The following is a 14429-nucleotide window of genomic DNA, read 5'->3' as shown; positions in this document are numbered from 1 at the left end:
TCATTACCATTATACTGAACAACAACAAGGCCCACATACATCCTCATTACCATTATACTGAACAACAACAAGGCCCACATACATCCTCATTATCATTATACTGAAGAACAACAAGGCCCACATACATCCTCATTACCATTATACTGAACAACAACAAGGCCCACATACATCCTCATTACCATTATACTGAACAACAACAAGGCCCACATACATCCTCATTACCATTATACTGAACAACAACAAGGCCCACATACATCCTCATTACCATTATACTGAACAACAACAAGGCCCACATACATCCTCATTACGATTATACTGAACAACAACAAGGCCCACATACATCCTCATTACCATTATACTGAACAACAACAAGGCCCATATACATCCTCATTACCATTATACTGAACAACAACAAGGCCCACATACATCCTCATTACCATTATACTGAACAACAACAAGGCCCACATACATCCTCATTACCATTATACTGAACAACAACAAGGCCCACATACATCCTCATTACCATTATACTGAACAACAACAAGGCCCACATACATCCTCATTACGATTATACTGAACAACAACAAGGCCCACATACATCCTCATTACCATTATACTGGAGAACAACAAGGCCCACATACATCCTCATTACCATTATACTGAACAACAACAAGGCCCACATACATCCTCATTACCATTATACTGGAGAACAACAAGGCCCACATACATCCTCATTACGATTATACTGAACAACAACAAGGCCCACATACATCCTCATTACCATTATACTGAACAACAAGGCCCACATACATCCTCATTACCATTATACTGAACAACAACAAGGCCCACATACATCCTCATTACCATTATACTGAACAACAACAAGGCCCACATACATCCTCATTACGATTATACTGAACAACAAGGCCCACATACATCCTCATTACCATTATACTGAACAACAAGCTATCTGACAGACACATCACAGTCACAGGTACACATCACAGTCACAGATCCACATCACAGTCACAGATGCACACCACAGTCACAGATACACACCACAGTCACAGATACACACCACAGTCACAGATACACACCACAGTCACAGATACACACCACAGTCCCATATACACACCACAGTCACATATACACACCACAGTCAAAGATACACATCACAGTCACAGATACACACCACAGTCACAGATACACACCACAGTCACAGTTACACATCACAGTCACAGTTACACATCACAGTCACAGATACACATCACAGTCACAGTTACACATCACAGTCACACACCACAGTCACAGTTACACATCACAGTCACAGATACACACCACAGTCACAGTTACACACCACAGTCACAGATACACATCACAGTCACAGTCACACACCACAGTCACAGTTACACATCACAGTCACAGATACACATCACAGTCACAGTTACACACCACACATACAGATAGCAGAAGGTATGCAACAGCTTCACCTTGCAGCATTCTCTGACACACCTCTACCTCTCTCTCTCTCTCTCTACCTCTCTCTCTCTCTCTCTACCTCTCTCTCTCTCTCTCTCTCTCTCTACCTCTCTCTCTCTCTCTCTCTCTCTCTCTACCTCTCTCTCTCTCTACCTCTCTCTCTCTACCCCTCTCTCTCTACCTCTCTCCAACAGGAAATCAAACAAGCATATGATTAGAGTTAGACCAACCTTAAAACCATGATCCAGTTTGTGACGTGAACGCTGTCTGTCTGTCTGCTCCCTTGCCTGGCTTAGCTGGGTAACTGTGCTAGAATCGCCATTTTCTGCTATGAGCTGTGGCACATGCTCCTAAAATGAACACAGAACAGTCTTCTGCATGTCTATCGCTCTAGTCTCGCTACCGTACAGCCAGATCTGCTTCCCTGAGTCACAGCCCTCATCTCTCTCTCGCTCTCTCTGCTAATGGAGTATAAAGATGGGAGGCTGCCTGCATGCAATCCCTGACTAACTAGCCTCCACATACAGCAGCACCCACAATCCCTGAAATAACACAGGCAGAGAGAGGATAATGATTCATCACAAAAAGGGAGGAGGCAGAAAAGAGGAGAGAGGGAAAATCCAGTTGAGATGAAGGAAGAGACAGAGCAGGATTGTGATGCTTACCGTGAACACACAGCCCTCCCTGGTGGAGAGAGGGAACCAGGCAGCCGGTAGGAGACAGGAAGCAGAGGAGGAGGAGGAGGTGGTGGTGCAGGAAGCTGTCGCTGCAGGTGCGTGCGCACACCACACACACACACATGCGTGTGTCAGGCTGTTATATGTGGAAGTAGCCAGGGTGTATTCATCCAGGGCTGTGTTAATATCTGTCTGCATCTCTTATCTGATGTAGGATACAGGGGAGGGAGGGTGTCATTGTGATGGAATATATAGGGGAGGGAGGGTGTCATTGTGATGGAATACTGATGGAGGATACAGGGGTGGGAGGGTGCCATTGTGATGGAATACTGATGGAGGATATAGGGGAGGGAGGGTGCCATTGTGATGGAATACTGATGGAGGATACAGGGGTGGGAGGGTGCCATTGTGATGGAATACTGATGGAGGATACAGGGGTGGGAGGGTGCCATTGTGATGGAATACAGATGGAGGATACAGGGGTGGGAGGGTGCCATTGTGATGGAATACTGATGGAGGATACAGGGGGAGGGAGGGTGCCATTGTGATGGAATACTGATGGAGGATACAGGGGTGGGAGGGTGCCATTGTGATGGAATACTGATGGAGGATACAGGGGTGGGAGGGTGCCATTGTGATGGAATACTGATGGAGGATATTGGGGAGGGAGGGTGCCATTGTGATGGAATACTGATGGAGGATACAGGGGGAGGGAGGGTGCCATTGTGATGGAATACTGATGGAGGATACAGGGGTGGGAGGGTGCCATTGTGATGGAATACTGATGGAGGATATAGGGGAGGGAGGGTGCCATTGTGATGGAATACTGATGGAGGATATAGGGGAGGGAGGGTGCCATTGTGATGGAATACTGATGGAGGATATAGGGGAGGGAGGGTGCCATTGTGATGGAATACTGATGGAGGATACAAGGGAGGGAGGGTGCCATTGTGATGGAATACTGATGGAGGATACAGGGGTGGGAGGGTGCCATTGTGATGGAATACTGATGGAGGATATAGGGGAGGGAGGGTGCCATTGTGATGGAATACTGATGGAGGATACAAGGGAGGGAGGGTGCCATTGTGATGGAATACTCAGTCCTCCGCAGGACAAACTGATCCTGCAGAGGGCGTCAGAGAACACATTCTCAGATCAGTCTGATTAGCTGGATGTGATATTTCTCACAAACGCATGACTGAATTCACAACTCTATATGGACACCACAAGTAGTCAACGTTAAGTAGACGTTAGCTTGTGAGAGCTGTTGTGGAGTGTGTAAGAGCTGTCATGGTATATCTAGAAGCCAGAGGCTACCCTGAGGACAAAGTAGAGGAAATGAGTTTTAGACACATCCATTATCACAAACACTGTCAATACATTCATCACTCTAACAGTCGTGGATGGTCTGGAGAAGGTCAACAGGTGAACGCTGTTTCTACATGTATTGCAGCCTAACTTTATGGACAGATGAAACACCTGCCAGTGTTGCCTGACATACAGCTTGTTTGCTAGAAAGCTCATGCATACCGGTATTATGATACAATAACAGCAATCACATCAGGCTATTTAGGGCTAAATAAGCACGCTCGTGTTTGTATACATGTAGCTCTACCGCGTCTAGTACTTTCTGGACCAATCACATGAAGCGTTAATTTAGGTCAACAGCCCAGAGAGTTGCTTCACACAGGAAAACGTTTCGTTTGGCAACGTTTTGCAATCGAAACCGTTTACCGTTTACTCTAGGAACCAAACGGAAGCAAATGCACAGAGCAAACGGAACGAACGGGGAGGGATCTACCTGAATTTGTCCAATAGAAACTCTCGTTTTCTTTGAAACTGTTTCCTTTACAAAACGTTTCGCAACAGACGAAACGTTTTGCAACGGAATTCGACTAATGAATACACCAGTAATAAAGGACCAGATTTTATATTCATGGAGCAAACCCGTGTAGGCCACACAGCTGGCCAAGTTTAGTCACATGCTTGTTGTTATTGTTCTGGTAGCCTAGTGCTTTTCTGAATGGTCTGCTCTCGATCTAAACCTTTCTCCCAATTCAGAGGCATCAGAATAATATTGTCCATCTTCGGATTTGTAATTACATGATTCTTCCAATTACTTAGGGCGTTTGACTCGAACGATCGCGACGCAAAAGGGAGTCAATCAAATACGCATTGCGTCCCTTATTTACCAACATGACGGAAGACAAACAAAGTGTCATCGAGGAAAATTTGCAGGGTAAGTTAATTGCTGTCTCGTATTTTATAATGGCATGGCATGTTGCATAATGCGATTACAACGGACGGTATGATCGCAGTATATTCAGGACGCCATGCTGTATCGTCTTCCTGAGATATGTGGCCTACGTCATTGTACATCATATTATTATGGTTCACCGAGGAAACACAATTCAACAGATATTTTTTTTGTTGCTACATTGTATCGGAACAATGTTTCTTCAGCAAGTGGTAGTAGACCTATGACGAAAGTCCGTATTCCGCAACCATGTAAACATTCCTCGTGTTGCCTGGCATGTCCTACATTAGACAAATCAGACAGACAGTAGGATAGGTAACGTTAGGCTATAGGGCATGCCTATAATGACATTGTCAGCTAGCTAATGGGTGATGTACAGTCGACATTGACCTTAGCGCAGTGTTCTGAATTGCGTATTCTCAATGCTGTAATGATGCTATTTTTGGCATTGTTCAATGCAGCTATGATAAGAAACACAACAAACCAGATTATTCTGCCCATCCACCTGTTGTGTGCTTCTCCGTTATGTAATAAAGGGGAGTGGATGAACACGTCGCTTTCCTATTGGAGATAGCCAGCCAATAAAGTGGAGGGGGGGGGGGGGGGGGGGCTGAACACGTCGCTTTCCCATTGGATACACACAGGAAGGAAAATGTGGGCAGAGGACAGGGACCATTGAGCAATAAGGGGAGCACAGACTGTCATGGGCACTGAGCAGGTGCTATTTAAAGAACAAAACATTGAGCAATGGCTGACTGTGCCATGCTATCTAGGCTAAACACACCTCCTCAACCACTCCCACTGTACACGAAGGCGGTTACTACATGCTTTATGACTGGCCTATTATGAACTATGTCTCAATGTTCTGCACCATTTTGTCATGTTTATTTTTCTTCTTTAAGGTTCCTGGGTGGAGCTGCACTTTAACAATGGCAACAGTGGTGGCTCACCAGCACATGGGGCTGCTGGTGTGGAGGAAGAGCAGGTGTCAGGCTCTGCCACTGAGCTACCAGGCTCTGTCACTGAGCTACCAGGCTCTGCCACTGAGCTACCAGGCTCTGTCACTGAGCTACCAGGCTCTGCCACTGAGCTACCAGGCTCTGCCACTGAGCTACCAGGCTCTGCCACTGAGCTACCAGGCTCTGCCACTGAGCTACCAGGCTCTGCCACTGAGCTACCAGGCTCTGGGTCAGGTGCCTCTGCCTCAGTCCATGGTGGAGACCTGATGGCTGGGTCTACCTCTGCGTCGGTCCTGCCTGGGTCTCTCTCTGCCTCTACCCAGGGAGGTGACCTGATTCCTGGGTCAGGGTCTGCGTCTGGCTCAGTCCAGGGAGGGGTGGACTTGGAGAGGATGTTGTTAGACGCTCAGCACGAGTCAGGAAGAAGCAGCTCCAGGGGCAGTGTGCCCTGTGACAGGTGTCTCTCTACTCACCAATCACATACCATATAGACCATCACATGACCGGTCAGGACAAAATCATTTTGGATTAGTTTTATACGATTAGCTATCTGAACACAAAGGACTAAGAGATAAGAGACACTGTCATGCACTGGAGTTATAATACAGTAGGTACTATAGTGACCTCTGACCTCCTATCCGTCATCTGTATGAGTGCCTCTATACATTCTAGATCAGATTTAATAGATGAAGCTTGTCATGATGAAAACACAAGAGATCTGTCAAGAGGGCTCTTCCCCAATACTTATGTCGTCTCTCTCTTCCGCTGTGTGTCTCACCCACCCCCCCACCCCACCCCACTCAGTCCTCCGAGACCCCAGACTCCTTTGCTCCGCCGGGATTCAGAAGTGCACAGCTCAGGAGAGAAGAACAGCTCACAGGTTTGGAGCCCTTATCCAGGGACACCATAGAGATTGAATATAATATCATTCTATTAAACTCTGCGTGGAGCACTACTCTCTCAGTAGTTGATGAGGCACAGCAGGGTGGTTGCAAGGGTTATAAAAACAATATAAAAAAGGTATAACCTAGTATTTCAAATTCTGCAATATATTGTTTTACATTCCTAGTTTTTCCACTCAGAGGTTGAGAGCAGAGCAGAAGACCAATTTCCCGTTGTAACAAATGAACAAATAAAGTAGTTTATTTTAAATATTCTGTTCCAGTCTGAAGAAGACTACTTAGAACGGAGACGTGAAGTGGAGAACCTGATGAAGAAGAACGCAGACTGGATCTGGGACTGGTCCAGTAGACCTGAGAACATTCAACGCAAGTTAGTACCCCCCCTCAATATATTCCCCTCAGTATCCCAGACAGACAGGTCATATCTATTATATGTGTTTTCAATTAAGTTCTGCTCAGCCCAGTTTTTAATAGAAAACAATAGAATATCATTGAATTGAATACAACTTATATTCAATTCTACGCTATTATAGAATTAAATAGAATAGAACTTACTATTCCTTTCCACCCAGACTACTTCCAGGGACATTGTAATGTGCTCTCTCTACTTACTATTCCTTTCCACCCAGACTACTTCCAGGGACATTGTAATGTGCTCTCTCTACTTACTATTCCTTTCCACCCAGACTACTTCCAGGGACATTGTAATGTGCTCTCTCTTGTCTTTTGGATGCAGGGAGTTTGTTCTGAAGCATCCTAAACGTACCAACCCTCTCAGCATCAGAAACACCAGCGTCATGAAGAACGGAGGGATCTTCTCTGCAGAGTTCCTCAAACTTTTCCTTCCTTCTCTGCTCATATCCCACGTACTGGCCATCGGTCTGGGGTGAGTTAAGATTTTTTTTTTAACATTTACGAAAATAAAAGCTAATTATGAAGTATGTATTATTTGTAAGGGTAAAAGAGCAGAACGTGAAATAGGTAAGAGTTTTATATTCTCTTGTGTGTTTGTGTGGGATATAATCTGCACTCTGTAGAGAGATTATAGTAACACAAATATAGTTTGATGATCAGTATACTATTTTGTCTCATCTCCACCATAGACACCAGGGGCAGCAGGTAGCCTAGTGGTTAGAGAGGCCAGCAACCGGTGGCCAGTTCGAATCCCGGGTCTGACGGGAAGAATCTGTTGGGAAGTGAGCTGGCAACCAGTGGGGGGTGGCTGGTATCAGATCCTAGATGCCATTGTGCCCTTGAGCAATAATGTGATCTTAATCTAAGTAGAATTATAAGGCTATACTACAGTATTTTTATACTACAGTCTTTTTATAAAGTATTTTATACTACAGTATACTACACAATTTTTATACTACAGTATTTTTATATTACAGTATTTTTTTTATCATCAACTATATCTATGTGCTGGAGAGCACACACACACACAGAGTTGACTAGAGCTGCATTCTAACAGATGTGTGTTTTAGCTGTGCTGCTAAAGCCCCAGATCAGATGTATTACTTCTTCTGGTCGCAGCTCACTGTGGGAAGAATGGAACGGTTGATCCACTTCAGTCACCAGAGTTTGAGCTGTGAGCCTTTAATGCGCTGTGTATACGAAGGGAGAATGTCAATCTCTCCTGGCTCAAAGTAGAGGAGAGATTGACTGCATCACTATTGGTCTTTGTGCGACGTGTTGAAGGTACAGGACTGTCTGTTCAAGCAGTTGGTCACACAGTTCATCTGTACAACCAGAGATCTCTTCAACAGTCCCCAGGTCCAGAACAGAGGCTGGGAAACACACATTAATAAATAGAGCCATGACTACATGGAACTCTGTCACCCAAGATTTATTTAACCTTTATTTAAGTCAGTTAAGATCAAATTCTTATTTACAATGACGGCCTAGGAACAGTGGGTTAACTGCCTTGTTCAGGGGAACGGTGGGTTAACTGCCTTGTTCAGGGGAACGGTGGGTTAACTGCCTTGTTCAGGGGAACGGTGGGTTAACTGCCTTGTTCAGGGGAACGGTGGGTTAACTGCCTTGTTCAGGGGAACGGTGGGTTAACTGCCTTGTTCAGGGGAACGGTGGGTTAACTGCCTTGTTCAGGGGAACGGTGGGTTAACTGCCTTGTTCAGGGGAACAGTGGGTTAACTGCCTTGTTCAGGGGAACAGTGGGTTAACTGCCTTGTTCAGGGGAACAGTGGGTTAACTGCCTTGTTCAGGGGAACAGTGGGTTAACTGCCTTGTTCAGGGGAACAGTGGGTTAACTGCCTTGTTCAGGGGAACAGTGGGTTAACTGCCTTGTTCAGGGGAACAGTGGGTTAACTGCCTTGTTCAGGGGAACAGTGGGTTAACTGCCTTGTTCAGGGGAACAGTGGGTTAACTGCCTTGTTCAGGGGAACAGTGGATTAACTGCCTTGTTCAGGGGAACAGTGAATTAACTGCCTTGTTCAGGGGCAGAACAACTTTTTGGTTTACTTTGTCAACTCAGGGATTCGATCCAGCAACCTTTCGCTTACTGGCCCAACGCTCTAACCACTAGGCTACCTGCCACAGGTACCTCAAGTTAGCAATAAAACCAGATTCATAAACCAGATGAAATCACACCTTGCTGTGAAGAGACGGGCATTTTAATGCATTGTATTATGTATGTGATACGTGGTTGGGGATATGACTGTGATACAGTTGAAGTCGGAAGTTTACATACACTTGGGTTGGAGTCATTAAAATTTGTTTTTCAACCACTCCACAAATTTCTTGTGAACAAACTATAGTTTTGGCAAGTCGGTTAGGATATATTGTGCATGACACAAGTAATTTTTCCAACAATTGCTTACAGACAGATTTTCACTTATAATTCACTGTATCACAATTCAAGTGGACCAGAATTTACATACACTAAGTTGACTGTGCCTTTAAACAGCTTAGAAAATTCCAGAAAATGTCATGGCTTTACAAGCTTCTGATAGGCTAATTGACATAATTTGAGTCAATTGGAGGTGTACCTGTGGACGTATTTCAAGGCCCACCTTCAAACTCAGTGCCTCTTTGCTTGACATCATGGGAAAATCAGAAGAAATCAGCCAATTGTAGACCTCCACAAGTCTGGTTCATTCATTCCAAACCGCCAAAAATAGATAACTTAACATGTTTACCAAGTTGCACAAAATAAAGTTGACAACGTATGTACAAAGCTATACTAGTATTTATGTTCTTTCCCCTCTGTCCTCAGGGTGTACATTGGGAGACGTCTAACTACCTCAGTGACCAGTACCTTCTAAAGGGACACTCCGCTGGACTGGAACGACATGGTTTTTGGCACCAACACCGTCATTATCTTCCACTGCTGCTAGGTTTGAAGTGGCGCTTATTAGATACAGATAGGCAACATGTGTCCCCCAACTCCACTGAAATAGATGGCTCAAAATGGCACCCTATTCCCTACATAGTGCACTACTTTTGACCAGTTCCCATAGGACTCTGATCAAAAGTAGTGCACTATATAGGGAATAGGGTTCCATTTGGGACACGCTTCCTTTTTGTTTTCCCCTGGCGGTGAGCAGTCCACCCTGCCTGTATCTGTATTGTACCCCTGTGAATACTGTTGGCTTTTCCCTTAGTTCCCAGAGCTGCTTTAAAAAAAAAAACTGTTCCACTGGAAAATAGAGCCCAGTGTCCCTCCATCTCACTGGACGATCTCTGGGTAGGGGGCCATCTTATGATCAACGTTTAAGAGCCATCGTTGTCATCAGCTAGCTAGCTAGCGTTCACCGTCAGTCATTTTCAAGCCATTTTATCTTGCTCCGAGTTGAGACATTTTTGTAGTAGAAGACTTTTGTGATAATGATATTACAGTAAAAAGGTGATGATACAGAAAAGCACTGTGAATTTCTCAGCATTGAGCTACGTATGGGGAAGAAAAGGGAAAAGGTTAGACAAGAAAGCTGGAAGTTGTATTTGAGGGAGCTGTCGATTGATTGTATATCTCAGAATGTTCTTTGGTTGGGGAAAAGGATCAAGACATTCAACCAAAATGTTATTTCTGACCCGGATTCTTCTCATGGATCACGAGGCCTTAATAATAAAATAAAAGGTTTCAGCCCGAAATGAAAAAGGTTTGAAATAGATAAAACCTTGAAAAGCGTTTGAGGAAGTATTGGAGAATCAATGTATGGAGTATCTTCCATTAGATCCCAGATTAGGTCGAACAGGAGGGTAAAGGTTTTTGGTTCTGTCGGCACCTTTCAGTTAGTTGGTATTATTTTTCACTCAGGGTTGTGTTTTCAGTGACAACAATGTGTCCCATTCACTGGATATGCATGTGATTAGAATTGTACATTGTGTACATTAGATGTGGCACAATGTAAACAAAGTGTTTTATGGTCGGTGGCATGTTAATTGTCTACGTGACCATTTGAAATACACAAAACAGCTTTTCTACCACTACTGCATGAGACCACACATCTCCATATCAAATATTTTAGGGGAAAATATAGACGTTCACACTTGTAATTATGAGGGAATTTAGAAATGTTTATTTTGCCTTTCTTATTTCACTCGAATTTAAGTACGAAATCTCAGTATCCAGAATGCTTCAGTATTTTTTGTTCTAAGAATGAAGAGAGCGACAGAGGCGTCCGAGTAATGTCTTGAAATGGCCTTGAAAAGGCATTACCAATCTGTTTCTGCATGTCTTGTAGAGCTGGTCACCATGTCAAGTGTATATGTGAATTTGAAAACTGTTTTGTATGAACAGTATCTGAAAAATAAAATGGTTCAATCATAAAAATATCCACCTCTGTGCTCGTTTCTGTAAACCATACAAGGAAAACGTAATGTTCCAAAATGTCAGACAATACATTTTCCTAAAATTGCCTTTTTCCAACAGTGTATTCTCACCAACGATTTGTACAACAATGGGTCGTTCATACCAAATTTATATTTGGAATGAAGTGTACGCCTACCATACCAACAAGTAAACTTTTAACTCCAATTCCGGTAACACACAATTGTCACAAATAATCAAAACAGATGAATATATTTCCTCCACAATGTTAGCATTATAAAACAAGGAACGTGGTCATTCAACAGAAGACTGTAATTCACCCTGAACTAGTTCCTGATTTAAAGAGCATCACAACGATACAATTTTGTACTTTTTAACCTTAGAATATTATTTCAGGGATTTCAGACCATTGTATATTGCTGGGTGATATTGTATACTGGGTGTAGCAGCACCCTTGTTTCTACATAGAGGTCCTGGTTCTTCTGGAGCTGACTGAACGACTGCTGGCTATGGCACTCAGCTTAGTCTGGAGGAAGGCAGGCACCCAGCTTAGTCTGTAGGAAGGCAGGCACCCAGCTTAGTCTGGAGGAAGGCAGGCACCCAGCTTAGTCTGGAGGAAGGCAGGCACTCAGCTTAGTCTGGAGGAAGGCAGGCACCCAGCTTAGTCTGGAGGAAGGCAGGCACCCAGCTTAGTCTGGAGGAAGGCAGGCACCCAGCTTAGTCTGGAGGAAGGCAGGCACCCAGCTTAGTCTGTAGGAAGGCAGGCACCCAGCTTAGTCTGGAGGAAGGCAGGCACCCAGCTTAGTCTGGAGGAAGGCAGGCACCCAGCTTAGTCTGGAGGAAGGCAGGCACCCAGCTTAGTCTGGAGGAAGGCAGGCACCCAGCTTAGTCTGGAGGAAGGCAGGCACCCAGCTTAGTCTGGAGGAAGGCAGGCACCCAGCTTAGTCTGGAGGAAGGCAGGCACCCAGCTTAGTCTGGAGGAAGGCAGGCACCCAGCTTAGTCTGGAGGAAGGCAGGCAACCAGCTTAGTCTGGAGGAAGGCAGGCACTCAGCAGTTGTCGGGACTCTTTGGTCGAGTTCCTGCCCGACAACATTGCAGACACATGGCAGATTTTACAACGCCTGGATAGGTATTTAACATATCGGTTAACCACATCACATATAGCAATTTGTTGCCCTACTGCACAGTCGATAACGTGCCAAGCAACCATTGGTTGATGAAACGCAACGCCTGCACATCTAGTTGGGACAGGAACGACCTATGGCTCTCCCAGTCGTCTTAAAGACCGGTCCTCTCCTAGTCTCCTCTTAGCTACACTGATTGGAAAAGACGAGACAGGTCTCACCATGAAGCTGGGGTTCATCTGGTCACTTCTTCCAGATCAGCTGAAGGAACGGATGATGTCTGGTTAACAGAGACACGACAGTAAAACACCTTCCTCTACTGCAGACCGACCCCAGGATCCTGACTGTACCAGAGTTCAGACAGGACAACAAACCCATTCAAGCAAAAACTTTAAAAAAAGGACAGTAGTCTTCTGTAGAACATATCGGATGCTAATACACAACTTAAAACATGGTTGGTACAGTTGAAACTTGCAAGGGGCATCACTGGGGGTTTCCCCCTCGAGAGATTAAGGCTGTAGAATCCTTAAATCCATCCTGTCTTACTGGACTATAATGTAGAGTATCAAGATCTAAGATAACAATACGGCAGGTAGTCTAGTGGTTAGAGCAGGTAGCCTAGTGGTTAGAGCCAGGTAGCCTAGTGGTTAGAGCCAGGTAGCCTAGTGGTTAGAGCCAGGTAGCCTAGTTGTTAGAGCAGGTAGCCTAGTGGTTAGAGCCAGGTAGCCTAGTGGTTAGAGCCAGGTAGCCTCGTGGTTAGAGCAGGTAGCCTAGTGGTTAGAGCCAGGTAGTCTAGTGGTTAGAGCCAGGTAGCCTAGTGGTTAGAGCAGGTAGCCTAGTGGTTAGAGCCAGGTAGCCTAGTGGTTAGAGCCAGGTAGCCTAGTGGTTAGAGCAGGTAGCCTAGTGGTTAGAGCCAGGTAGTCTAGTGGTTAGAGCCAGGTAGCCTAGTGGTTAGAGCAGGTAGCCTAGTGGTTAGAGCAGGGCAGCTTGGTGGTTAGAGCAGGGCAGGTAGTCTAGTGGTTAGAGCAGGTAGCCTAGTGGTTAGAGCCAGGTAGCCTAGTGGTTAGAGCCAGGTAGCCTAGTGGTTAGAGCAGGTAGCCTAGTGGTTAGAGCCAGGTAGTCTAGTGGTTAGAGCCAGGTAGCCTAGTGGTTAGAGCAGGTAGCCTAGTGGTTAGAGCAGGGCAGCTTGGTGGTTAGAGCAGGGCAGGTAGTCTAGTGGTTAGAGCAGGTAGCCTAGTGGTTAGAGCCAGGTAGCCTAGTGGTTAGAGCCAGGTAGCCTAGTGGTTAGAGCCAGGTAGCCTAGTGGTTAGAGCCAGGTAGCCTAGTGGTTAGAGCAGGTAGCCTAGTGGTTAGAGCAGGGCAGCTTGGTGGTTAGAGCAGGTAGCCTAGTGGTTAGAAGCAGGTAGCCTAGTGGTTAGAACCAGGTAGCCTAGTGGTTAGAACCAGGTAGCCTAGTGGTTAGAACCAGGTAGCCTAGTGGTTAGAACCAGGTAGCCTAGTGGTTAGAGCAGGTAGCCTAGTCTAGTGGTAAGAGCAGGTAGCCTAGTTGTTAGAGCAGGTAGCCTAGTTGTTAGAGCAGGTAGCCTAGTGGTTAGAACCAGGTAGCCTAGTAGTTAGAGCAGGTAGCCTAGTGGTTAGAACCAGTTAGCCTAGTGGTTAGAGCAGGTAGCCTAGTCTAGTGGTTAGAGCAGGTAGCCTAGTTGTTAGAGCAGGTAGCCTAGTGGTTAGAACCAGGTAGCCTAGTGGTTAGAGCAGGTTGCCTAGTGGTTAGAGCAGGTAGCCTAGTGGTTAGAACCAGGTAGCCTAGTGGTTAGAGCAGGTAGCCTAGTGGTTAGAGCAGGTAGCCTAGTGGTTAGAGCAGGTAGGCTAGTGGATAGAGCAGGTAGCCTAGTGGTTAGAGCAGGTAGCCTAGTGGTTAGAGCAGGTAGCCTAGTGGTTAGAGCGTTGGGCTAGTTGCTAGAAAGGTTGTTAGATCAAATCCCCGAGCTGACAAGGTAAAATCTGTCGTTCTGCCCCTGGACAAGGCAGTTTAACCCACTGTTCCTAGGCTGTCATTGATAATAAGAATTTGTTTTTAACTGACTTGCCTAGTTCAATAAAAAAAAAAAAAAAAAAAAAAATGACAGAGCCAATAACAGGATTCTCACAAGCTCCAGTAGTGAGCTGCCTAATAACGGAGAATGGCCAATCAGGTGCCTTAGAAAAGACCAGTAGGTTGACTGTTCACATCTACCAAATGACACG

General features: G+C 45.4%; 1 protein-coding gene across 3 annotated transcripts; it reads left to right on the top strand.

Annotated features, from left to right (window-relative positions):
• The first annotated feature begins 3942 nt into the window (after nucleotides 1-3942).
• On the top strand, nucleotides 3943-11065 carry LOC120017446 (BCL2/adenovirus E1B 19 kDa protein-interacting protein 3-like). Of its 3 annotated transcripts, none has more exons than XM_038960195.1 (7): nucleotides 3943-4395; nucleotides 5316-5405; nucleotides 5448-5829; nucleotides 6177-6252; nucleotides 6538-6644; nucleotides 7011-7160; nucleotides 9507-11065. In XM_038960195.1, the coding sequence occupies exons 1-7, from the start codon at nucleotides 4353-4355 to the stop codon at nucleotides 9553-9555; spliced, it is 897 nt and encodes a 298-aa protein (XP_038816123.1). In that variant the 5' UTR covers nucleotides 3943-4352; the 3' UTR covers nucleotides 9556-11065. The 3 variants fall into 3 exon arrangements, with proteins under 3 accessions (XP_038816123.1, XP_038816122.1, XP_038816121.1); XM_038960194.1 differs by having other exon boundaries at nucleotides 5316-5552; nucleotides 5595-5829; XM_038960193.1 differs by having other exon boundaries at nucleotides 3944-4395; nucleotides 5316-5829.
• Nucleotides 11066-14429: the final 3364 nt, after the last annotated feature.

The sequence above is a fragment of the Salvelinus namaycush genome, chromosome 22 (genome assembly GCF_016432855.1).
Source record: "Salvelinus namaycush isolate Seneca chromosome 22, SaNama_1.0, whole genome shotgun sequence".
NCBI classification, from domain to species: Eukaryota; Metazoa; Chordata; class Actinopteri; order Salmoniformes; family Salmonidae; genus Salvelinus; species Salvelinus namaycush.
This window is presented reverse-complemented; position numbering and strand designations above follow the sequence as displayed.

Excerpts from the sequence above, each read along its gene's own strand:
- LOC120017446 (XM_038960193.1), top strand. The coding sequence starts at position 4,353 with ATGACGGAAGACAAACAAAGTGTCATCGAGGAAAATTTGCAGG. Across the intron at positions 5,830-6,176 it reads GGCAGTGTGCCCTGTGACAG|TCCTCCGAGACCCCAGACTC; the intron begins GTGTCTCTCTAC and ends CACCCCACTCAG. Across the intron at positions 6,645-7,010 it reads CCTGAGAACATTCAACGCAA|GGAGTTTGTTCTGAAGCATC; the intron begins GTTAGTACCCCC and ends TTTTGGATGCAG.